General features: G+C 50.5%; 10 protein-coding genes across 10 annotated transcripts; 4 read left to right on the top strand and 6 right to left on the bottom strand.

Moving 5' to 3' along the window:
• Positions 1–360: 360 nt before the first annotated feature.
• V2A60_005918 (uncharacterized protein) lies at positions 361–708 on the bottom strand (the record flags this gene model as incomplete). The annotated part of the gene is made up of 1 exon (XM_083257216.1): positions 361–708. The coding sequence occupies one exon, from the start codon at positions 706–708 to the stop codon at positions 361–363; it is 348 nt and encodes a 115-aa protein (XP_083113342.1).
• Positions 709–1,361: 653 nt separating this feature from the next.
• On the bottom strand, positions 1,362–2,102 carry V2A60_005917 (A4/G1 family peptidase; the record flags this gene model as incomplete). The annotated part of the gene is made up of 1 exon (XM_083257215.1): positions 1,362–2,102. The coding sequence occupies one exon, from the start codon at positions 2,100–2,102 to the stop codon at positions 1,362–1,364; it is 741 nt and encodes a 246-aa protein (XP_083113341.1).
• Positions 2,103–3,715: 1,613 nt separating this feature from the next.
• On the bottom strand, positions 3,716–4,408 carry V2A60_005916 (uncharacterized protein; the record flags this gene model as incomplete). Its single annotated transcript, XM_083257214.1, has 2 exons — positions 3,716–4,198; positions 4,265–4,408. The coding sequence occupies 2 exons, from the start codon at positions 4,406–4,408 to the stop codon at positions 3,716–3,718; spliced, it is 627 nt and encodes a 208-aa protein (XP_083113340.1).
• Positions 4,409–5,535: 1,127 nt separating this feature from the next.
• V2A60_005915 (uncharacterized protein) lies at positions 5,536–6,642 on the bottom strand (the record flags this gene model as incomplete). Its single annotated transcript, XM_083257213.1, has 1 exon — positions 5,536–6,642. One exon carries the CDS (start codon positions 6,640–6,642, stop codon positions 5,536–5,538), a length of 1,107 nt encoding a protein of 368 aa, XP_083113339.1.
• Positions 6,643–8,285: 1,643 nt separating this feature from the next.
• Positions 8,286–9,188, top strand: V2A60_005914 (TMEM53 family protein; the record flags this gene model as incomplete). Its single annotated transcript, XM_083257212.1, has 1 exon — positions 8,286–9,188. The coding sequence occupies one exon, from the start codon at positions 8,286–8,288 to the stop codon at positions 9,186–9,188; it is 903 nt and encodes a 300-aa protein (XP_083113338.1).
• A 251-nt stretch (positions 9,189–9,439) lies between these two features.
• Positions 9,440–11,536, bottom strand: V2A60_005913 (HET domain-containing protein; the record flags this gene model as incomplete). Its single annotated transcript, XM_083257211.1, has 2 exons — positions 9,440–10,762; positions 10,826–11,536. 2 exons carry the CDS (start codon positions 11,534–11,536, stop codon positions 9,440–9,442), a joined length of 2,034 nt encoding a protein of 677 aa, XP_083113337.1.
• Positions 11,537–12,279: 743 nt separating this feature from the next.
• Positions 12,280–14,294, top strand: V2A60_005912 (P-loop containing nucleoside triphosphate hydrolase protein; the record flags this gene model as incomplete). Its single annotated transcript, XM_083257210.1, has 2 exons — positions 12,280–12,550; positions 12,610–14,294. The coding sequence occupies 2 exons, from the start codon at positions 12,280–12,282 to the stop codon at positions 14,292–14,294; spliced, it is 1,956 nt and encodes a 651-aa protein (XP_083113336.1).
• Positions 14,295–14,519: 225 nt separating this feature from the next.
• V2A60_005911 (uncharacterized protein) lies at positions 14,520–16,055 on the bottom strand (the record flags this gene model as incomplete). The annotated part of the gene is made up of 2 exons (XM_083257209.1): positions 14,520–15,499; positions 15,590–16,055. The coding sequence occupies 2 exons, from the start codon at positions 16,053–16,055 to the stop codon at positions 14,520–14,522; spliced, it is 1,446 nt and encodes a 481-aa protein (XP_083113335.1).
• Positions 16,056–18,196: 2,141 nt separating this feature from the next.
• V2A60_005910 (uncharacterized protein) lies at positions 18,197–19,186 on the top strand (the record flags this gene model as incomplete). Its single annotated transcript, XM_083257208.1, has 3 exons — positions 18,197–18,621; positions 18,700–19,063; positions 19,151–19,186. 3 exons carry the CDS (start codon positions 18,197–18,199, stop codon positions 19,184–19,186), a joined length of 825 nt encoding a protein of 274 aa, XP_083113334.1.
• Positions 19,187–20,968: 1,782 nt separating this feature from the next.
• On the top strand, positions 20,969–22,489 carry V2A60_005909 (uncharacterized protein; the record flags this gene model as incomplete). Its single annotated transcript, XM_083257207.1, has 1 exon — positions 20,969–22,489. One exon carries the CDS (start codon positions 20,969–20,971, stop codon positions 22,487–22,489), a length of 1,521 nt encoding a protein of 506 aa, XP_083113333.1.
• Positions 22,490–23,720: the final 1,231 nt, after the last annotated feature.

Here is a 23,720-nt window from a genome sequence, read left to right as displayed (position 1 = left end):
ACGGATGGCGGTCGTGAGGCGACGAGAGAGTTGCAACAAGGCGGCTGTCAGGTCATGAAAGGACAGGGTCGCCGATGCGATGGGACAGAAAACTAAGATGCTGATGCTGTAATGCGACATGACGACTCTTGTGGCGCGACCGCCTAAGCCGCCGCCGCCGCCGGGCACATGCTGCGCCACGCTGTTGACGAAAGGTTGTGCGCCTTGGGCGGGCCTGGGGTCACGGCTATGAATAGCACAAGTCCGCCCTGGGCCAACGGTTTGTGCTCCAGAGTCTGGCTATTCCATCTATTGCATCCGTCAACTCCCCCCCTCCCTCGGCGGGCTCGCTGTCATGGCAAGGGGCAGCTAGCCATTGGGTCACGCTCGTGCTGTGACAGAATCCTCGGGGGCTGCGTTCTGTCTGGCGCGACGCCGTTGGCGGCGCCTGTAGCGCAGGAGACACGGGTACCAGCAGCAAAAAGCCAGCGCAACGGGAAAGCCAATGGCGAGACCGATAAAGAAGCCGCGAAGGATCTTGTCTGAGATGCCTCCGGTTTCCGAGAGTCGCTTCAGTTGGAAAAAGGGATCAGCTGATAGGCCTGCGTCACTAACGCCATTCACCAGGGATCTCGCAGTCATTGTACACGAGGCGATCAGCGGGGCCATGTCGAATCCAATCTCCAGGTTACCAGACTTTCTCTCGACATTGATGTGGTTCAAAGACATTGTAAATGTAGAATTCTGACAGCACCTCCCATTCTTCACCAAAGAGAGTACGCAGCCTAGAACGGAGAAGCCACTCATTCAGCCCATCTTGGCAAAAACTCGTCGCTGCCATTTTGCAATGTGCCGAGCAGAAGCCAAGCAGCCACACCTGTGGCAGCATGACATGTCGCCTGCCGCTAGAGTGTCACGAGTCTACACCGTCCCAAGAACTGTGGCATTCCGCCCTGTCTAGGCGCAGCGCATGGTTGTGTTGTAACTTGGCCTAAGCCATGGTTTTGGCCAGTCAAGAGACAGGTGGGCTAACCGGCCGGCTTTGTTCAAGTCTTTTGTTTAAACACATTTTGATAAGAAGGGTTGACTACCATCTGAAAGATGACTCAAAATTTGAATATAAGAGCCGCGCGTGTTTACTGAGCATAACTATATTAGGTAAAGACTTGTTTTCTGGACCTTCCCCTTCTAACCCAATCAATCTCCTGAGCTTGCATGTCTAAAAGTAGAATAATTACAAACCTTTTAGCGGCCATGCCAATCAACCCATATACAGGCAAAGTCGCAGTATTTCCCAATGAACATTTCTCAACCCTCGTAGCCACCCGACACGCAGTCTCTTGGACATGGAGTTATCCAGATGCGTAGCAGAAATGCGCGCACTAGTTTCCGATATATGCAACAGAGACTTTTCCATTGCTATCAATGTCAGTTCTGGTGACCATGCTGCCATCAATCTCGATGTCCGTCTTTTCAGCCCCAGCAGCCGTCACTTCTCCATTGACACCCTTGGCGACGGTATCAGTGAATTCGATGGTACCCCAGTTGACGAGAGGAACAGGGATATCGTTGACTGAGAAATCTTCGACAATCCACTCCGCATCACTTTCGCAGAGGGGATAGGCTGTCTCGCTGGTGAATGTGTGAGACACAGACTTGCCGGTTGTAAGATTTTCGATGGAAGTGGTTCCAGAAGTCCTGGATGTAGCGTGGACGGTCATGCGCACTGTGTCGCCACCAGACACCTTGAGCTTCGTCTCATAGTCCTGCATGGTGTACTTCCACCACTCTGTCCAAACCCAGAACGAGCCGTCCCCATAAGCGACAATCCCTGTTTGCAGGATAGCAGAGTGACAGCTGCTGCCGTCAATGCCGACCCATATGTCGGCCGAACCTCTGGGGTGGTCAGAGTCGTTGAGGGTAGGAATAACGACTGTTCCTTGAACAAAATTCCAGCTTCCCGCAGATGTCTTCTGAATCGCACCGGACCAATTACGGGAGGTTTCGTCGCGCCTGTGCTTCTGGTGAACGGGAACAGACTGGGCAAGGTTGCTGCTGCTGCTCGGGGCGGCGAGAACGCTTCCGATACTGGCGAGAGAAAGAATCAAATTTTTGTACATCATTGCGATTGTTGATTGCCTTGGTCAAGCTGGAACTGAGAGGAGTGAATAGTTTGTAGGAAGGGATCTGAGATGTTGCTGGACGTCTTTCATAGCTGCTGCGAGTCCGCCAGCATTTTATATGTCCTTGATTCGAGGCCTTTTTCGGATTCCAATTGTGGATAGAGCGTAATGTACTGATGTTGGTCATACACGTCGCCGCGATAAGTCGGTAAGATGACTGCCGCTCAATTCAATTTGTGACTTCCTCTTACGGCAAGTTTTCCGGCAGACCTGTTAGATCGAAACACTGTGATGACTCGTATGTTGGTCATAGCTATTACACATGTGTGAACAACAGCGTAGTTTTGTTCTGGTGAGAACGCTGTGTCAATTACTTGACACATATCGACGCGCGTGGTAGGTCGGCAAAGGCGCTCGCCATCCGAACTCGGGGAGGCAGTAGCGCACTGCAGATCCTTTTTTGATAGGAAGAACGAGCTGGGAATTTAATATCAGGGGCAGGGAACCAAACCGTCCATCTCACTAGCTCTGAAACACGATGCCGGATTTCCGCCCTGCAACTGTCGACCTTCCCAATACAGCAGCTCGCCACTAAAGTGCCCACCTCGGCACTTTCAAAACCAACGACCGATGGCGTTTACAACGGCTCATCAGCGGAAGAACAACGACCAATCGCGGACCAGCGTATCCTTTCTACCCGTCACAGTTTATCCATATCAGTATGTGAGTGAGCTCGGACGAATGTTGATTACGGCGCCGCCGCCCCGACCCGACCCTTTCTGAGAGCAACGAACTCGAGACAAGTACCTGATGTAGAGGCCATTGCTGCACTCTGTTTGCCATGCTAAACGCGGCTTGAAAATACGTTGCAATTGTAAGCATCACTCCCTGCAATGAACAGCCCTTCATTGTCCAGTTTATCGCGCCGATTACAACAGAGCGTTCTATAACCGACCGCACTGGCAACCACATACAGAACAGTTCGCTGGCTCTTTGGTTCCCAATAGGGACACCCTGGCTGTGATTAGCTCCAAGTCGATCACGACGTCAAAAAAAAAAAAAAAAAAAAAAAAAACTGACATATCTTGGCATCAATTTGAATTGGACGAGAGGCTTCTCTGGGCTTTTTTTGAAGCTATTTGCTCAGCTCTAGCAGTGCGTGATGCCCGTACATCCTCTGTCGAGGTCGCAGTTGCGGCCCCGTGGGCCGAACAGCAGACACCGCTCCAGCATCATCATCGCTTGTCCAAGAGTTCAGACAAAGTCCTTTTAAGAGCACAGGGCAACAGGCTGATCACGAATAACTGGCGAGGCCCGAATTCCCACCGAATTTCCCGATTTTGCTAATGAATAATTTGGAGGTACAATGGTAGCGGACCGGCTCTGCATCATCACACTCGACTCGACTGACACTGAGCCAGCGCCCATTTCCTCGGTAGCCTAGTTAGCAAGACGCCCTCTAATTCCTCCATTTTTCTCATACTACTTCTTGAAAGTTATTAAGCATGATGTCGTGAGCCCTCGCATGCCGTGCGTTGCAGCCGCATTAAGCATGACGCCGATACTCCAATAAGCTTCTGGTTGCAGGACTTGTTCAGAGTTTGTTTTCTGTGTCACATGTCTCTATCGTGATATGGAATCGTGCCATCAGAGTCTATGTGGGCTGACTCACTCCCTAGGTGCATGCCTTGCTGACTTGGTTGCTGGCGTTGAACGATAGATATCAAGCGGTTAAGAATAGCAAATTCAATCTTGAGTTTGATGCCATAGACGCATGGCTTCAGAGAAGCCTGCAAGTAGAAAAGATCGGCGCACTGAATTCCGAGCAGGGTAATGTCGAGGGCAATGATGAGAACGTTGGCATAGGCAAGGTGGCGCAGAACCGAGAGTCGCTCATCCGACGATGAAGAAGCTTTTGTTGATGATGAAAGCGACCAAAAGTGCTGCTGGAGGGGCAGGATGTCCTTCAGATGTTTGTGTGTCTGGAAGATGTACAGCATGCTTAGTGCTGTTTCTTGGATGAAGTAGACAATGAGCTGAATTCGGTCCCATTTTAGATTGAAGGACTGAAGATTTGGGTTGACTCTGGTGGCTTGCTATAGAGAGTCCGTGTCAGTGGTTTCTCGTACAGTTCGATGGTATGGGAGCCTGCCTGTACTCACGGCTAGAGTGCCGATGACCATGGTCGGCAACGCGAAGACGATCGAGTTAAAAATAAGGATGTATTTGATTTTTCGCAGCAGTTTTGTGGTCCGCATGAGCAAATGTAATCGCGAATACAGAACCCAGCTCTGAGGAATGACCATGATGAACCAGGTTAAATAAATCATGATGAGAGATGGGACTGCATCTTTCCATACACCAAAGTCTGCGAGCAACATGAACAATGGCTGCAAGATGACACCCCAGGACGCAATTGCACACGCCCAAAAGTACAAGCCTTGTCTTCGCTTGAAGAGGAGAAATAACGAGACGTTGATCTCCGCGCCAATGTACCACGACACCCCAGCTAGACCAGCCATGGCCATGGCCATCGGCAGGTCATTTTGGATGGTGGGCATGGAATATTATCCGGTGCTCAGGTAATGGTGCGCAAAGTATGGTAATATTCCTGGCGGAGAGGGTTCTATTTGTCGTCGACACCGATGGAGGGTAAGGAACATGGATGGAGCTGTGCTGTATAGGATGGGAGTTGACGGTTCAACGCTGAGAACAGGGCGAGACGGAGCGCATGGCCGCACTTGGTCATTACGACACCTCAAACGTGGGCAAAGCATCCGCGAACTATTCTGCGCACTATTGGGGTAGTTTCGACTGGTGAAAAAAAAAACACACAGTGGCCGAAGGCAAGAATTTGTCAAAACTTTTTTTTCGGGATACAACGTGGGCATCGACACCTAATACTAATAATAAGGGGCCTGGATCGCTATTCCAATTCGGGCGATCGACAACAATTGGCGTGATACTGGTCAGCCCCGGCTTCCCCTGTCGAAGGTCATTGCTTCGACGCTACCTACTTTTGGTGTGCTCAAACACATCATATGCCACACGTTTGTAGCGGACTCGTGTAAAGTTCTGGGCTGCCTGCATTGCCAGTGGATTTCTACGCTGTAGTCTACGATGAAACCGATGATCACGAGGAGTTGTTGCACCGAGCCATGTCTGTTATTCTCTTTTATAGGTTTCAGCTTCTTTTGTTTAGACTTTAGACGCTATTTGAAATTGCAAGAGCCAATTGATTACACGAGATACTTGCGCGCAGCGCCGCTGGCGCGGTAGAACTACCCAATTAGTTGCTCCCCATCTTGTCCTCTGCACCGGGTTGTACTCCGACGCCGAACTACCAGTAGATGGAGTAGTGACATTTTTCTTCGCTTTCCTCTCCTTGGACAGGTGGACTTTGGACTTGATACGCTCTGATGGACAGAACAGGCTACTTGCTGGAAGCTTTCTTGGCAGCGTTCATCTTTGCAGTCTGGGCGCCAAGCACATCGTGAATGAGGACCTGAATCCAGGTGGGCCAGCCGCGTAGAGCGGAGGTGCCGGCGGACGACTTGGGGATGACGACTTGGCCGCCCTTGCGCGCAAAGATGCGTTCTGTGGTATCGTTGGCAACTTGCTCGGGCGTCAGCATCCGGACACCGCCATCCTTGAGGTGATTCTCGAAATCAGTAAGCAGGGGCGTTGCGACAAAGTTGGGGTGCACGACAGTCGCAAGCACGTTGGGGGCATTGTACGCGTGGCGCAGCTCGGTGCGCAGGGCCTCATGGAAGGCCAGCGCAGATGCCTTGGTCGCGCCATAATCTGCGTGGCCGGGAAGGCTGACGAAGGAGGCGACAGAGGCAATGGTCACGACATGGCCCTTGTCAGCCTTGATCATGGACGGCAGAAACTGCTGACAGGTGATCCAGTGACACATGGTATTGATGGAAAAGATTTTTTGCAAGGCCTTTTCGGAGATGTCGAGGATGTTGGTCGGCACCGCGATGCCGGCGTTGTTGACGAGGATAGTCGGGTTGCCGAGATCGCGGCGGATCTCGGCGGCGACCTCGGCCACGGACGCGGACGACGTGACATCGCACTTGTAGTATTTGATGCCTGCAGGGTCGCGGCTGAGCTCCTTGGGCAAAGGCTGGATGTCGAGGACGGCGACGCGAATTCCCTTGGTGCGCAGCTTCTGGACAATGGCCAGGCCGATGCCGCTGCAGCCACCCGTCACGACGGCAACCTCCTTTGGCCAGTCCCAGCCGGGCGCCGGTCCCCAGCGCCACGAGTTGGCGGCCATGTCGCTGAGCTTGCGATTCACGGTACGAGTGAGTCCTATACCGAGGAGGAACTTGAGCACCGTCTTGGCCACGGTCAAGTCATAGTCTGGCGGGAGAGAGGCGCGCTGCAACGTCTCGGCTACGACATGCTCGGGGGCGCGGAGGAGGAAGGCCAGCAGGGCACCGGAGACGATGGGATTCAAGCTCAGGTTGACGACGGCACCCAGCGCTTTGGCGATGGGCGAGTGCTCGAGCGCGTACAGTACCCCGGACATTGTGAAGCTGCAACAGTGACGCCGGGCGAAAGAAGAAGATGATTATGAAGATGACAAGAAAGCGTGTGTAGCAAGATGTGGGGGATGAGATGAGGTTCGAGGGTGACCCGTGGTGGAAGGGGCTGGGCAAGCGTTTTTGGCCTAGTATTATTATACGCAGATCGAAATCCAGTTCCGGCGTCGCCTTCGGCAGTGGTCCCCTCCATTTACACTTTTACCTCGGAGCTTCTGGCGGTTGCCGTTCAGGTGAGGGGATGCGGGGCAACAAAGCCAGCCCACGGGGGCCGGTTCCATCAATGCTGCCCGCTCCGATCGTAGAGGCTCCGAATCCGATCGAGTCAGGCAGTCAATAATGCACGCGTGACGGCAATAGGATACCAACGCAGACCCTTTTTTCGATGCCCTGCGCTTCTTTGTCTTTATCGGCGTGAGCCTCCCCTTGTACTACGCAAGCCAGGCGCCCGTGAAAAAAATGACCGATGGTATTTTCGTGGGTCGGGTAAGTCTGTGGCAAATACATATATGACGTTGTTGTAAGTAGGTGACGGAGAGGACGGCTGGCTTTGTTTGGTCAAACTCTCTTATGAGGGTAGATCCGATCTCGTGCTGGGAATAAGCGACGCGGAGAGAGTTGCGTCTTTAGCATCATATTACACCACTTCACATCATATCGGCCTCGAATACGGAAGTATTATTATACGCGTTATTTATTGCCTACAGGAGGCCAGCGAGTTGATTTCTCGTTCCAGCGCAGGAGCCTTTACGAGCGGCAGCGCGAACTGCCTCGCCTCCGATTGCGTTGCTGTTGCACGTCTCTCTCGCCTCACCAGGACCCGCAACCCGTGTAGTCAACCAGCCTTGTACTTAGTACTGTCGTGCGCCGAGCCACTTATGATCCAAATCAACGGTTCAAAGGAATCCTGGTTCACAGCCAAACAGCCTATTTCTCCCTCTAATGCCGGCGTGCGGGACAGTGGAGACTGGCGACAGGTGCACTGAGATGTATGCTTGACCTCGAGCTATGACGAGATGGAACAGGACCGTTTTGTCTTTGTAATCTTTGTAATTAGGCAGTGAGTTGGAATCAATGCCACATTTTCTTCTCATGCGAGATTGAGTCTAAGCGCTCGCCACGTTTGACAGAGGACAATTCAGCATTGTCTTTCTCTACTTACGTTGTCTACATAGCGGAGGTAAGTTGGGACCAATACCCAGTGTTCAACAAGGAACTAGATAGTACTTACTGATGTGCGTTGCTTTGAGTATCCCGCGCTGTTGATCATGGCGACTTCCGTGTTGCGTGTGCTCACTGCTCACTGCCAGTGTTAACTAATTGCTAGGCGGCACTATGCCACGTTGAGAAATGGGTCTCCCGGATACCACATACAAGTTGGGCATAATCGCCGCGATGAGCCCCGGAATAAAAAAAATTGTTGGCTTGTTGGGCATACCAGCCTACTGGATTCGACAGAGCCAATGGCTTGAAACTCGTCATCAAAGTCCGGTCGCGAAAAGGGATAACGAACCGTCGCTCAGTCGCAAAACTTCGCCATGGACTTGTCATTTGGCTCTTCTTCATCCGTGCTTACTTCTTTCACCAAAAATATATCTTGGCTCAGCGCGTTTCTTTAATTCGGCCTGCCATGCCCAGGAAGCCACCATCGATTCAAGGCTTTGATAGCCTCTCGGACCAAGTCTTCGTGCGAGATGGAGACCTGGAAGCTGTGACTGCTACCAAGAACCACCCGGACATTGTTGCCATCTACGGTTGGGGCGACTGTCTGCCGCAGCACGTTGCCAAATATGCCGATGGCTACCGCGCAATGTTTCCGGGCGCAAAGCAGGTGGTGGTTTTGTCGCCTATCGCGAAGGCCATGTTCACCAGTCGCAAGCAGAGACGCGAACACATGACGCCAGTGGTCAATTATCTGTTTGGATCGCCCAACGCCAGTGAGAGTACTGGTGTAGTGCAGGGCGACAGCCGTATTCTGGTTCATGCCATGTCCAACACGGGTGCTATTAACTTTGCAGCCACGCTCGATGCCTACGTGGAAAGGTTCAAAAGTCCGATGCCGCATACCCTTTTCGTGATGGATTCAACTCCTGGGGGGACCAATCTTACCTGGGCGAATTTGAAGCGGTGGTCACGCGCTATGGCACTTGGTACTGCAAAGTGGTTCCCTTGGCCGTTTGTCGCCACTCAGTCTATCTGGGCGTTCTTCCTGCTGCTCAATACTCTCTTCCTGTGGGTGCGGCGACGACAGCATGCTGGCGCATGGAGTCGCATCGCGGCCCATCAAGAGGCCTTTGCCACAAAACGCGCCCGCAGACTCTACATATACAGCAAGGACGATGATTTGATCGACTACAGGGACATCGAGAATCATGCACTTGAATCCGAACAGCTGGGGTATGCCGTCGACATCAAAGAGTTCTATGGAAGTGGTCATGTCGGACACATGCGCATGCACCCCGAAGAATATTGGCCGACCATTCAGCGATCATGGGTAAATGCGAACCCGTCTGAGCCCGTCTCTGGATTCTAGTACAGCAACCTTCAACTTGGAAAGAAGGTCCCGAAGTCACTCAACTGCGGTACCAGATTCCCATATTTTCAGCCTCAAAATTACCATCACAGAACTTACATCTTGTACTGGGCATGAACTTGTGCTTCCTGTAGAGATTTGCTCTACGGGGAGGCTTATAAGCAATGCTGGAAAAATCTGTGGGACTACATGTATGGAAAAGACTACAATAGAGAAAAAGAAAGCAAAGCAAACCAATTATACATTCAAAGCTAAATTATGACGAATTCCTGCTCTACATATGGCGGGTCTAGGCCTTGGCCTTCCATATATCGGTCGAGATAGCAATCGCCCACTATTGTGAATTTGCCCTGTTCCTGCTCGCGCAGCACGAATGGATAGCTGCCTCCATACAACAGAGCGACAACATCACCGACCTTGGCACCATTGACGGCCCAACCAAGACTATCGGTCGTTCTGATGAACCGCCTGTTGAAGCACCATTTTTCATGCGAGCCTGTCCATTCCTCGAATGCTTTCATCATCCTCTTGCCAAATGCGCGCCCGACCCGAGATGTCTCGCTGGCACCCGTGGCCTCTTGAATCATCCAACGGGAAACTGCTTCAAACGTGTCGTTCGAGGAGGCTACCATACTATGAAGGTCGAAACCTAGCATAAAGTCGGCTCCAAGATCCGACCCATCTCGAGTTCTGTTGCATGCAAAGGCACGAGCCAGTGACTCTCTGACTTTTTGCGAAGGAGTGCCAGTTGGCGACGCCACCCTATAAATATCGTAGAGAGTGGCTCTAGCCTCTTCCCTATGGTACGACCGCCTGCTCAAGTTTCTCTCTTGCAAAGTCATGTTGTGTGGGAGACTAACTGCCTCATCTTGCTCCAGATCCAGTTTTCGGATGCCAAATTTTGGTCCAGCCAAGCCTTTCGGCGTATTGGCTAGATGTGTAATAGTTTTGGTGCTTTCGATTGCTTCGATGCTGCCGAGGACCTTGCCCCAGATGAACAGCTGACTTCGGTCCTTGCTTATTCTCATGCGGGATTTGCTGGTGCCGGCAGCAGTTGCTTTCAATGCGCGAGACCGAAGTGGCTCTACCCATCCATGCACCGTCCAGTCTGGAACCCATGACGGCAGCTTCAGTTTTGATGGCATGGCAGGAAGCATGCAATGACTGAGAATATCCAAAGACTGCTTTTCCTCTAGAAATTGAACGGCTAGCTGGGTAAAACTCTCCTCAGCACCCATCGCGTAGTCAACTGGCGCATCGACAGTTTGATCGGCAAGAGACAAGACAGCGTAAATCTTGTCAGCGGGTAAGGTGCTCTCGAAAACTCTAGTCTCCTCCAGAAGATCCAGAAGAGGTATAGCGATTGGCTCATTCGACTCGGTCTGGTCATTGCGCAGCCACTGCATGACCCCAAGCGACTTCAACGCGAAGCTTTTTAGAACCATGTCCATTTTGAATGCCTTGGCAAAATACACAGCCTTTGCGAGCCAGTCCCAATCAACAGTCCAAGAGCCGACATGAACAGTTGCCCGAGAGGCGTTGGCGGCTTCTTGCAGGACCCAAATACGATGAAACTGAGGTCAATATTAGCACATTGGTGACGGCCAAAATCTCTGCGACAATGTGGGCAAACAAACCCAGGCACGATCGAAAAACTGATGTAGTGATTCCCAGTCAAGTTCCGTCGTTCTGGGGTCCGTGAGAAGACGCTTCCTGATCTCAAAGTTCCCTAAATTACGGAACTGTGCCTCGCCGATTGATTCTGCGATGTTTACGATTCCCTCCAAAACAAGAAGCCCCTGCCCGTCGATGCCAGTATCTTCACCAAGCCATATTCGTACATGCGACGCGCCTGCATAGACACGTCCCATCATCATAACATGCTCATTCCGCTCTTCTATATTTTCTTGGTCAATGCATAGCGCGTCAATCCAGATACGTAGCACCTCTGCCTCCCGCCGAATACGCTGTATGGCCCTGAGCAGCTCACCACCAACCTCTACCGAAACACCATCGCAAAGGATGTTGCCGGGCGGCAAGCGACCGCCGAAATTGACATAGGTGCGGTGCAGCTCAGGATGATCTAGCATGTCCCGGAAAGGAATTTGGCCACTCTGCCCATCCTCGGAGCCAAAGGCGTAGCCGACAATGGCGTCGTCGGGTGGGATAAATTCGACGTTGGTGCTTCTCCCCCAGCAATAGCTCAACGCCTCGTATGGACTGGAACCTCCCTTGAGAGACATATGCACCAGTGAGCACACGATCTCATCCTCAAACTTGCCAGGCTGGATGTGTAGGATGCGTGTCTCGTGAGGAAGATCCAGAGCTCGGTAGGGGTAGCGCGCCATGTCGGGTTAGCGATGTTGAATGTTGCGACGCTCAATATTGCAGTGATGAAAATGAAAAATGAAACGAAATCAAGTAGAAGAAACTTGCCAATATTACATTACTCGCAAGGTGTGTCCGTTGCCATGAAGAGCCACCAGCTACGATCAGGCTGCGGTCAATGAACGAGCCTGATCCGCCTTTAGCACTTGTACGAGGCGGACTGACGAGAGCACTGCCACGGTTAGCATCCTCCAGATTTCTGGAACTAGAAAAATATCTGACGCAGCATGGATTTTAGACAAACTGCGAGTCTCATGGAATACACAGTCTTCCAGTATGTTTAGACTAACGAGAGAATGTTTAGATCATCACCAATGGTATCTAGAACTGCGCAAAATTGACTACTGTACTACTTATCAACCCACCTGGAACGCTTCGGATATACGAACAAGGGTTGCTGGTGCCAGACCGCCCTCTCTCAGTAATGCAGCACTGGGCCTCGGTGCTGCAGGGGTTATTAACGCAGAGGGTGCCTTGCGAGTATGTAAATGTGGGTTGCGTTCAGGCACTGAGCAGTGGCGAAGCAACTACCTACTTGCCTATTAGGCAACAATAGGTAGCTATCGAGTCGCCATATAGGGCCAGATTTGCCCTGGTCTCTGAAGCTATTTAATCGGGCGATCTTCCATCCAGCCCTCTATCTTTTGCATTTCCGCTTTAAACAATCTGTTATTGCCGAGAACGTCTCAAAACCTTCCCCACCATGACACTGACCAGCCATGATAACGAGCCCGCGACCGATGCTGCGTTCAACGCCGGCGCAGACGCGACCTTGAGCGATGGATCGCAGAAGTCCGAGATCGAGTCACAAAAAACCGAAAAAATCATGGTTGGCATGGTAGCTGATACCAAAGATTTATTTGCCAAATTTGACGCGGACGGAAACCGATCCTGGTCGGATAAACCGCCAACTGACCTCGAAGAAGCAGCGGAGAACGAGACGACGCAAAAGTACGCAATTATCGTCCGTAAGAGTACGTAAAAACCCCAAGATTGACAAAATTTGTTTCAGATGCTGATAAAGCTATTATAGAGAAACCTAAGCGAGCTAGTTCTAGCAAACCCCTGGTCATCGACAGCCTGATTATCCAATCTCCTCTGCTCAAGAATGCCTTGGGAGATATTCTGCAGGATTATCCTGGAATCACTACAGATGTTACACGACTCAAGTTTTTTGCGCCATTTGAGTGCTTCGTGCATCGATGGGAAGAGTTGGAAGAGGCGGTCATTGATGAGGACCGTGACGCTGCGAGCCGTGAACATTTACGGCTACTTCATACAATCCTCAGCGACGAGCTGGGTGCCACAGTGCAGCTGAGGAAAGATTTCCTCAAGAACAAAGTCACTGATTTTGAACATTGCTGGCTGCTTTTCACGCCAGGGTGCACCATCTTGACACAGCTGCATGGTCACACAGTTGCCGCCAGATTCAATAGCGGGAAATATGTCGAAACCAATTGTGGCCCGATGTACTCCATCAGTTGCTCCTATGTTGACTGGGACGGCGTAAGGGTAGGATGGGCTGAGAAGACGACAGGAATTTCACAATTCCTGGGTACGAAGCCGTTTTCCAATCTTAGCTGCTATCCATTGGAACACCACCCCAACCGGGCCTCCATCGAAACAGACTTGCGTCGACGCGGACGCCGCTGGGAATCCCTTCAAGGATTTCGATATAAGGCCTATAAAGGAGTGGCAGTGTACTCTCCGGACCAAAAAACCCTCAGCCGGGAGAGGGTTGACTGCCGCATCGTTGTCGACGCTTCACGATGGGAGGACGCAAACCCGAATTATCTCCTATACTTGGAGATCATTCACGAGGCGGATCAAAGCCAACTCGACTATGAAATGCCTCCTCTCAACAACTACCACGTCCTACTGACGTCGCCGATGGTGAGAGGCTACGCTCTTAAGAACAAACGCTGGATGCAGTTCTTTGTAGACGGCGTGGAGGAAATCGAGTTCCATGAGGGCGCATTTGACTCGCTTGTGCTGTCGGAACAACGAAAAAAGTTGATTCTTGCTTTTGCCGAAAGTCAAGTCAAGCATAAAGATTCATTTGACGACGTTATCAAGGGCAAGGGTCAGGGGATCATCATGCTGCTTTCCGGCGGACCAGGTATTGGCAAAACTCTAACCGCCGAAGTCGTCGCCGAGAAAATGCGAGTTCCACTGTACACGATGAGCGCTGGTGACCTCGGAAGCTCATCCGACACTGTCGATGAGAATCTAAACAAGCTCATGAGCATGGTTAGTAACTGGAATGCCGTGCTGCTGCTTGACGAGTGCGACGTCTTTCTTGAGGAGCGAAGCGCCGCCGACCTGGAGCGAAACCGCATCGTTTCCATATTTCTCCGGACTTTGGAATACTATGAAGGCATATTGTTCCTCACGACAAACCGCATCAACAACATGGATACTGCTTTCCAGAGTCGCATCCACCTCACTCTAGAGTACCCAAGCCTTGACACGAGTGCTCGACTCTCAATCTGGAAAACTTTCTTAGCATGCAGTGAAGGACAAAACGCGAGTGGCAAAACAACAGACATTGACGAGAGCGCGCTTGCTGTGCTAAGCTCACTTGATCTGAACGGCCGGCAGATTAAAAACATTATGAAGATGGCCCAGCTTCTCGCACGGCAAACGGATTCTAGCCTTGCACTTGCGCATGTGCAGACAGTGTTGAGCATACAAGGCTATGCAATCCACCAGAGCTAGTCAATGCTAGATGACGACTTTTCATATCAGATAGTCAAAAAAAAAATAAAAATGAAAATCTGGCCAGTCCCTTTGATTCTTTAAATTCGGCCGCTGGCCGGAAATAAATATTTTGAATTACAAATGGACGCGGTATGACGCACGCTGGCGGCTCGATAGAACCACTGTGAATGGACGTATATCCACTTCGTAAGAGAGACTACGGTAGTACTGTAAGCCGCGGCTTTATACACTCGCTAGACTAGTGAGCTCCTTCTCATGCAAGTTGAAATGAAGTCGAAAGGTCCGCCATGGGCGATCGTGGATGTACTCGTCAGTCGTTCGCAGATGCAGCACAGCACCGGTAGTCGTCATTTCGTCAACCGAAGTCTGATATATACGGTGGCAATCGCATACGAAGCTGTGTTTGCGACGGCAATTGCATTCTGCAAGACTGACGTTGGTTGCATCGGGCCGAGATTCTGTGGTTGTTCGCCACACGTCTTCCTCGAGACGGATCTGTGCATCGGCAAGATGCATGTACATGAGGGTATGCACTGAGGGTAGCAGATGATAGTCATGCGCCAGCAACGCGCACGCTCTGCGGCGCAGGATAGGGTGACGGCACAGTCGCGCGACGAGATAGAGTGTCTCATTTGTCATGGGCGAGAAAGTCATGACCCGTCCAGCGAGACCGGGTGTGGCGCCAAACGCTGCAGCTACTGATGGTATTTCGGTTCCCTCTGCAGCGCCATAGCGCAGCTGAATCAGATGCTTTGCATCGTCAAGCAGCTTGCCAAAGGCGGCTGTGGAAGCGTCCCAACAGATGTTAGACACCTCAAGAACATATGCATCTAACAGTATCTTGATCGATGCTGCGCGGAGATCAAGAACTGCAAACTTCGACTGGTCCTGACTTTTGCAGGATCGCATCCTCAGATAAGCGAGTTTCCGCTCCCATTTGAGAATACGTTCTTTGTAGTGTTCGATAAGCTGTTGCGTGAATTCACGGCCATCCTTGATGAAATCTGGACTCTCGCATCCCGGATGCATCGTGACCTTGACAACGTTGTTCCATATTGGTTCCAGTTCGAAGTAAGCTTCCGTCAGAGATATGAATGGATCATCTCGTAGCCGAAGCGTGCAGCCCTCCCAATATGAGTGGTACTTGTAGCTCGGCGGCTCCATAAACAGGAAAAGACTATCGGCCCTGAAGCACGCATAGACTACAGAGTCAGCAGCCTGTATGCTGTGTTTATCGAGACGCCGATGTATCCTAGTTTGTGCCCAGGTTTTCCAAAGTCCAACCAGCATACACGTGTTTTGGTAATGCGCCATCATCTCCATGTTATCACCACGAAGCATCGCCAAGACAATGAAGAGCTGACTCGCCACTATGATGTTAATTTTCGTAGTATCAGTGACAAACGGGAGAGACACAAGATCTCTCATGCTCTGAAGCGCAGCTTGATATTGGTAGTATGGCTGTAGCGACAGCGCATCCGAGGTCTGGTGTTCGGGACGCGGCTGTGTGTAGTCGTACCCAGTCCGTCCCAGAAGGTGTGTGGCGGCAATGGCATTGCAGGCATACCATAGTATGGGCTGTGACTGCGTGCCTCGAAGCAAACCATCTCTCCAGAACTCCTGGTCAAATAGGCCTGTGAGCTGCGGCGCCACTTCAGACCGGAAGTAGTGGAAGAGCCGCACCTCATGATCACGCCACTTGATTTGACTTGGACTGACAGAGAATGATGGCTGATTTCTGATGTCTGCTCCTAGCATCGAGGGCCTGGGGGGAAATGTGAGAGTTTGGTGCCGTGGTGTTGCCCAAAGGCAATCTCTGCTTGACAGCGTGCCTTGGAATTGTTAGAACATGTGCCACGTCGGCACGTAGGCTTGGAATCGTTGCGAAAGAAGAAAAAGCCCCGAAGCATTTTTGGTGATTGCCAGCTAAAACTTACACTTCTTGCAGGCTGGTTGAGTCTCGTCACACTTCACACGGCGATTTCTTGACACCTCGATTAGCCCAGGCTCACCTTTGCTGCGAGTTTTGCGATAGCCGTTGGCCAGCTGAGACAAACTTACCGACACGTTAAACACCCAGTTCTGACTCTCGGAGCCCATTTTTTACTTCTTTCGCCGCCTTTTTCGGGCCTCAGATGGCCCCTGGGTAACTTCTGTCGGCGAACTGGGTCTGATTGGGGACCACTGACGATAGCCGCCTCTTTAGTTTCAAGTGAAGCGCTCGGGCGGGGATTGTACGGTAAGTAGTCCGCAACTTGGGTCGGGCAAGCAGGAATTATTGGTAAAGAAGCACTTGATTGAGAGTCTGTGCATCGCTGGCGCTCTGCTGGCCGGAACTCCTGTGCCCGCATCTCCTGCCTCCAGTTTAAAAAGTTCCGATGCATCACGGGATGGCTGAGGCATAAACGCCTAGTTATTGATGGGTCTACGGCCTATGGACGGGGCCTTATGTAATGCGACTATGGGCAGCTAAGTATTGGGCGGCCTGCCGCGCCGGGGGCTCCGAAGGGTTCTCTCTTGCCCAGTTGTGAGGCAGCCGACTCAATAGGCACCGGCATCTTTGACAACATAGCATCATCAATACCGTAACAATTTGGTAGCAACTGCATCAAACGTTGGTTCGGCGATCAAATGATAGAGGCATTCGCATACTAATGGTTGACTTCGGCCAGTCGCCACCTGGGTGACTCAACAGAGCTATCCAGCTGCTAACTAGACCAACTTTGCAACATGTCCCCTACTGACGTTCACAACAATCACTATTATGTTAGCAAATATCAATCGACCTATTGAAATATCGACTACGCCCATAATTAGCAACAGACAACGTTGCATTTCTGTGAGAAGGGTAAAAGTGGGGGCCGGGATGAGTACTAATACATTTATCCTGCAAAACGGAAATTTATATGCTCGTGCCCGCGATAAATCGGGCGCGAGGAGTTCCTCCGCGCGTGGAGGCTGTGTTGAGAACGCCCCACTGACTACGCATTCAAAATGCTATCGTGTGTTAAAACCAGGGTGCACTCCGTACGCAAGACTCTATACTGAGTACTACTATGCGCTCCCCTGCCAGCTCAGTGCCAAGATGCCGATGTGGGCTAGTACTATATTGTAACCCGAGACACAAGCTCATAGAAGATGCTTTTCAAATCTTGAGTGGCAATTATTTGAGGGCTGCTTCTTTTTGCCCCAATGCCGTCTGCTACAGGGCTGTCATTATGCCAATGCCTGCATTGCCTGCTTTTGTGCTGGTGACTCGCCGGGTAGTACGGATTGCAAGCAAGCAGCGTCATTGACCACTATCGCAAAGTCACATGCGATTCATGTGTATACTTGGAAACTCGAATCCTACCTGGCAGATTAGTGGGTTAGTCAGGGTGACTGCAAACTCGGGGTTTGTATCACGGTCGGCTCTATGATCAGCTAATCTTGCTCTCAGCCCGCGGGTGAGACGTTCACGAAGAATTGGCCAGTTTCACTGTCTCTAGCTCTCCAGTCTTATAGGAAAATTTACTGTAGCAACTTTGAATAGGGGCCAAACCCTCTAAAAAAGACAATTTGATCACATAGTACCCTGTAAGCTATTGCGAGATGGGGGTTTCACATAAACCAGGCGACGCGAATACTAAATAGAGAGCAGAAAGAAAACACGGTCGCTTTCGCCGGGGAGGATTACTTCTAACAAACCCCGCATTTTTAGTGACGATACACGCCCGAAGGCCATCACATTTGATTCGCTCCAGTCTCATCACCAATTACCTCGCGTTTACCGCTCCGGGGAATGATGACATGTTCATTCCATTGCGGCGGACCTCGGATGCAACACTCTATAAAGATGGGAGCAGAGATTCTGATTCTGCTCTATTCTGTTCAATTCATTCCAGTGTCTTGAATTAGCAATGGCAACAGCCGTGGAGATTCCTCAAAGCTACGCCACCTCCGCCGAGGCCGAGATCAAAGTCAGCAACTACCCAGAAGCTGCGCCAGGAGTGACGCCCATTCTCATCGCCACTCTGAACCGCCCCAAGAAGCTCAATGCGATAACGGGTAGCATGATCATTGCCCTCATTAAACTGTTTGAAACCGTCACTGTTGACGATCGCGTCAAGGCAGTCATTGTGACTGGCGCTGGCAAGGCTTTCAGTGCGGGCATTGACCTCAGCATGGACACAAGCAAGTTGCAGAATGAGCCGGTTGGCGAGATGAGAGACCCTGGCGGTACTCTGGCGTTGGCAATGTTCAACTGCAGTAAGCCCGTTATCGTCGCTTATAATGGCCTTGCAGTGGGTATTGGCATGACGGCTACCCTGGCAGCGGCCATCAGGTAAGTTGATCGAAGACTAGAAGAGGAAAGACATAGTCAGAGAGAGTTGAATTAGAGGCTGAAGAACGGTATTCATAGAGTCGCGCCTCGTACTGGAGCAGAATTTGGCTTCCCCTTTGCCCGCATTGGTCTCACAATGGAGTCTTGCAGCTCGTTCTTCTTGCCCCGCATGGTGGGATATAGTAATGCAACGTATCTCCTAACCACTGGAAAGCGGTATCCCGCTCATGCTCAAGTACTCAACGGAGTGTTTGCTGAACTCGTCGACACCCCGGAAGAGGTGCTACCGCGTGCTATTGCACTTGCCGAAGACATCATTAGCAATGTGAGCCCACTGGCGGCGTACCTGAACAAACAGCTCATTTGGAGAAACGAAGGCTCTGCCGAAGAGGCTCATTTAGTGGACAGCCCCCTGCTTTACGACATGTTTGCTGGAAGGCAAGTATCCCAATCGTTCCCTTCGAAATGTGTTATTTCTAGGAGTTACTGGTCGACCGTCACTTGCGATTGTATGCTAATATTACTTCAGGGATCATTTGGAGTTCAAGTCATCATTTTTCAATAAGCGCAAGCCAGATTTTGGCGCGACATTATTCAGAAATGCTCCCAGGACATACCCATGGTGGAGAGAACTCTCGCTTAGGTTACAGCCAAAGGTTCATGCGGGAGCTATAGATAAGAATAAACTCTAGGTACAATACTAACTAGAAACAGCGGTTGAATAGAGTCCCTGTTCTGTGATCTATGTGATTAGAGAGAGCGGCAAAATTGGTGTAGGTCAATGCTCGCTGGGCTACAAGACTAATGGAGTAACATCAACACTTCTTCGCCTCTGCAACAGAGCAACATTCGCGACTGCTTTCCTTGGCCCTGTAAGAGAGTAAGATCTGAGCCACTGGATCCACAGATGCCTTGACCATGCATTTCCAGTTAGCAAGGAGGGTCACCAGTAGATTCAACAATGTATAACGACGAAACTATGAGCCTTAGCTTCCACCCCAAAATTTTCACACGAGATTACTTACCTAGCCTTTGATCCGTGACATGAGATGTTCAGGGTCAGCTTCGAAAATAGATGCGGCGACTAGACTAGACTAAACTGATAGATAGAGGCGCTTATGATTGAGTGATGGTGTTGCTATTTGCAGCTTTATTAGCATTTTTCTAATTGCTAGAAATAGAAAGAGGCCAATATACATACACGCACAGGTGACCTCAGGCTCCGACGGCATTGAATCGTTGGTGGAGACACAGCATCGACAGACTGAAACATAACATAGACTGTATTGACACTGAAGAGGCATATAACATCTAGAAGTAGTGCATTTCTATACAATGCCCCCGCATAGCTAGCTGCAGGTCTATTTCTGCTCCAAACGCTCCGATGGTGGCGCAGGCGCATATGCCCTTGTCATCATAGAAATGGCTGACCATCCTTCCGTTAACAGAGTGTCCTGACTCAGAAGAGGAAATCAGCTTTCTATTCCTGGAAAAGTTAAGCTGTTAGCCATTCAATACCACTTTACATGATGTTGTATTGAGGCCCGCGTGCAATGTGAGCCAACCATTTTATTGTCGCTTTACACCCATTGCTTAGAGTTGCAAAGAACCATTTGAGACATCGGTCCTCGCTATGTATATTGCATCTCTTATTTGTACTACTGCGAGGAGGTAATTGAGAGGGTGCTCGAGGTTTGGTAGGCCCGCCATGCGCTCTTGGCATGACATTGGATTGCGGCCCCCAGTATCATGACAGTCCACAAACTCTTAATGCGGTAAGATCATTTGCTTTCTACCGTCTTTGTTTAATAAGTAAAATGACTCTGCAGATGCTTAGATGGTCCTTGCAACGTGCTGGGCGAACAGGGGCCCTAGTAAGTTGTCTCCAATAGGCAGGAGCAAATAGCTTGGCTCTACGCGTCCACCCATACACCTCTACCCACTTCACCCATTACTTTGGTCCTGGTCCCCGGAAATCTGCCAATGTGTAATAGTTGTATCATTACCGCCAGGCGTGGAGTAAATCTAGACACCGCTTTACGGCTAGCTCAGTCAATTGCCGGCCGGCTAATACAATATGTTGGATAGTGCGCATTGACTTGTGCTTCGCCATCTTTTCGCTTATGCTTGTAGGCGCGGGTAAATGCTAGGTGATACCATACAGACAAATTTCTTGCTCTTGGAAACTATAACCAGATAGAAACTGACTATAAAAGGCGGTCGCTCGCTGAGTGACATTATTCTAATCTTACCGTTGACAGACATCAATCAGAGTCACCCTTTCCTTCTACCTCGCTCACTATATTTCTTCTATCTTCCACGTCATCCCCAACTCAAACTCATCAATATGGCTTTCGATTCAGAACTTGCTCTCAAAGTGGCAGAAAAGGCTGTCAGTACATTGGAGAGTGGTGTCAAGCTAGACTTAACCGACACCAACGAAGCGTATCAGCTCGCATTCTCGATTGTCGGGCTCGCAATGTATGGCATCCCGGTTGCCGGAGCTATCCTCGGTTCTCTTCTGGTAGTTCTGAGTCAGGTGCTTTTTCCTGCCAAAACTCTAGACCCGTGGGACAAAGTGCGTGAGCGCGTCGAACAATTGATTGGCACAAAGATTCAGGAAAGCCAGATCAAGCTTCTTCAGGCCAAGATCAAGGGTTTTGAATTGAATATTGAGAATTTCAAAACTGTATTGAAAGACTTTAACGCTCTGGAAGGGGAAGCGAAGGTGAAGCAAGGTGATATGCTTCGCATGCACTTTACCTCGTTTACTTATGTGATGCGAACCGCGATTCCTGAGTTTCAGATTGAAGAATATGCTGTGGCTGCATTACCCGCATTTGCTCAGGCAGTAAACATTTATATGTTGCTATTGTCAGACGGTATCAAAAATGGAGTGCAATGGGGCTTCGAGGAGAATTACATTGCGAACACTTTGCGAGCCGAATTCGACAAAATGACATCCTCCGGGAAATCAGCTCGTGGCTTGAGTGTCGAGAAACGTGAGGATAATGAAGACCTCGAGTTGCTGAAAGCCGCGATCGATGCTGGCGAACAGCAGGGCTGGCCACAAGAGTTGCTTGCAACGTGGAAGGAAGCTTATGCTATCATGATCGAACAGTTTGCCACTCAAACAAGAAGGGCTATCGATCAGGACTATGTTGCTCACGTCAGAAAGTACTACGACCAGGGTCGTAAACAAGTCAAGCCTTACAAATGGGATGAAAAGCCCAATGCGCCTTACTTTGGAAACGGCCACAAAGAAGCTCTAGCTCTCCAGGCTGTTGCCGACTACGACATGGAGATGATGGAGAATGTCTTACACTATGCCGAGATGTGGCCTTTTCTGTCTGGTGCAGAGGTACCAGAATCAACGGAACTGAACCTCGATAAGGAAGTCTTTCGCGGGCCATATAGCCGCTACACGGAAAATTCTGCCTGGAGCGTTGAGAAGCCCGCCCCCGCTACGAAGCGCACCGAGAGAATCACCGGGGTACGGCTTTGTGTCTCGGAAGATGTGCTGAGCCTTCGGGTAAAGTATGGTGAAGCCTGGGGCACTGAGTATGGGCTTTGCAGAAAACCGGAGAAGGAAGCCCAAGAGTTCGAACTTGGACCTGACGAGTACATCGAAAACGTCAATGTCGCTCACGGCCATAAACTTGGCTCGCTACAGTTTATTACAAACAAGGGGACCATTCATGGCCCATTCGGCAAGGGGCTGCACGCTGAGCCTGGCACGCTTGCTGTCAATCGCACTGGTTACGCCTTGACCAGCATGTACCCTAGCCACTACGAAAGACACGATCCAGAGGGTCTTGAGGGTATTATCCTTGGATTCAGACCGTTAGTTTTCGCGAAAAAGGATTAGTGGGCCAAACATTGCGGTAGTAAAAGGAGAAAAATGGAGCGTTGTGCTCAAGTTGCAGGCGAGACCGGATTTCAACACCGACAACTGTATACTAGCAGAGTGGTCTTCAACAACCAACCTAGAGTGAACGAAAAACGAAAATTACATCGATCGCTTTCGACTGTGGCATGTGTGTAGATCGTAACGTTTGATCTTCCAGCTATGTGAGCTAGCCAGCAATTCTAACAACCTCCAGGCTGTATTGAAGGAATTTTTGTATCCTTTCGGCAAAGCTCCGTTCTCTGGCTCAAAGTCTAGCCAAGAAGTGACGCTTTGTTGCCCAGCCTGGTTAACAAAGCTATAGCCATATACTAATATAATATCGTGCGCCGCTCTCGGAAACAAATGCGACATCAATTGCTGCCCTGTTCAAAGATAGACTCACGTAAAGCCACAAGCAGCATGGCGTCCTCCAGGCATATTGTGAGCGGGCGCGCTCTCCTCGCTTTCATCTTTCACTCGTTTCACAAAGACCACTTGCATAATTTAAATATTTTGATTCTAGCATACCAGTAGGCATGGAATCTTTCTGGAACGCTGCCGCACTTCTAGCAGCGTTTCCTACTGCTCACCAGCTCTGTCGCCTCCACGCCGTCCATTCTCTATTTACCAACTGCGTTGCCCGGACAGACACGCATCACCAGACCCAGTTCGAGCATCTGAGGCATATTTCGTCCCGGTTCAAGCTAGCTGCGAGTCCAGACCTAGCAAAATTATTACCGCTGAAATTCAAAAGATGCCCGTCATCATCGAGGTTTCTATCAGAAGCATCTCGTTTTACCTTCGGGTGTGCCACTTGCGCAAGGCATATGCAAGCAAGCCTACATAGTGAACGGGCCTTTTAGATCTCGCGTTCTCCGGACACAACGACCTGTCAAGTCCGCCTCCTGGCTCAAAGAAGGCGCGCCAGATTGATCATCTATCACCCTGATTCCCGACCTTAAATGGTGCCGCCAGCAACTACGACACTACCCAAGAAGTGCCGGCACGATCGGTTGCAGCATGCACTAGTTACTCCAAAAGCTCTTCTCGACTTCCGCTATATGGCGTTGAGAGGCTGCTAATTTGTCCGAGAGATCAGTGCATCGAGACCAAGGTGGATGGCTATTGGAAGTGGTGATTCGCCGACAAGTCCTTGTTTTCCGCAAGATATCGCGGCCCATATCCGTACACTACTAAGTATTCGGGGATG

Source organism: Cordyceps javanica, chromosome 4 (assembly GCF_051103115.1).
Source record: "Cordyceps javanica chromosome 4, complete sequence".
NCBI classification, from domain to species: Eukaryota; Fungi; Ascomycota; class Sordariomycetes; order Hypocreales; family Cordycipitaceae; genus Cordyceps; species Cordyceps javanica.
The sequence above is the reverse complement of the archived record's forward strand: the minus strand, read 5'-3'. Positions and strand labels throughout refer to the sequence as shown.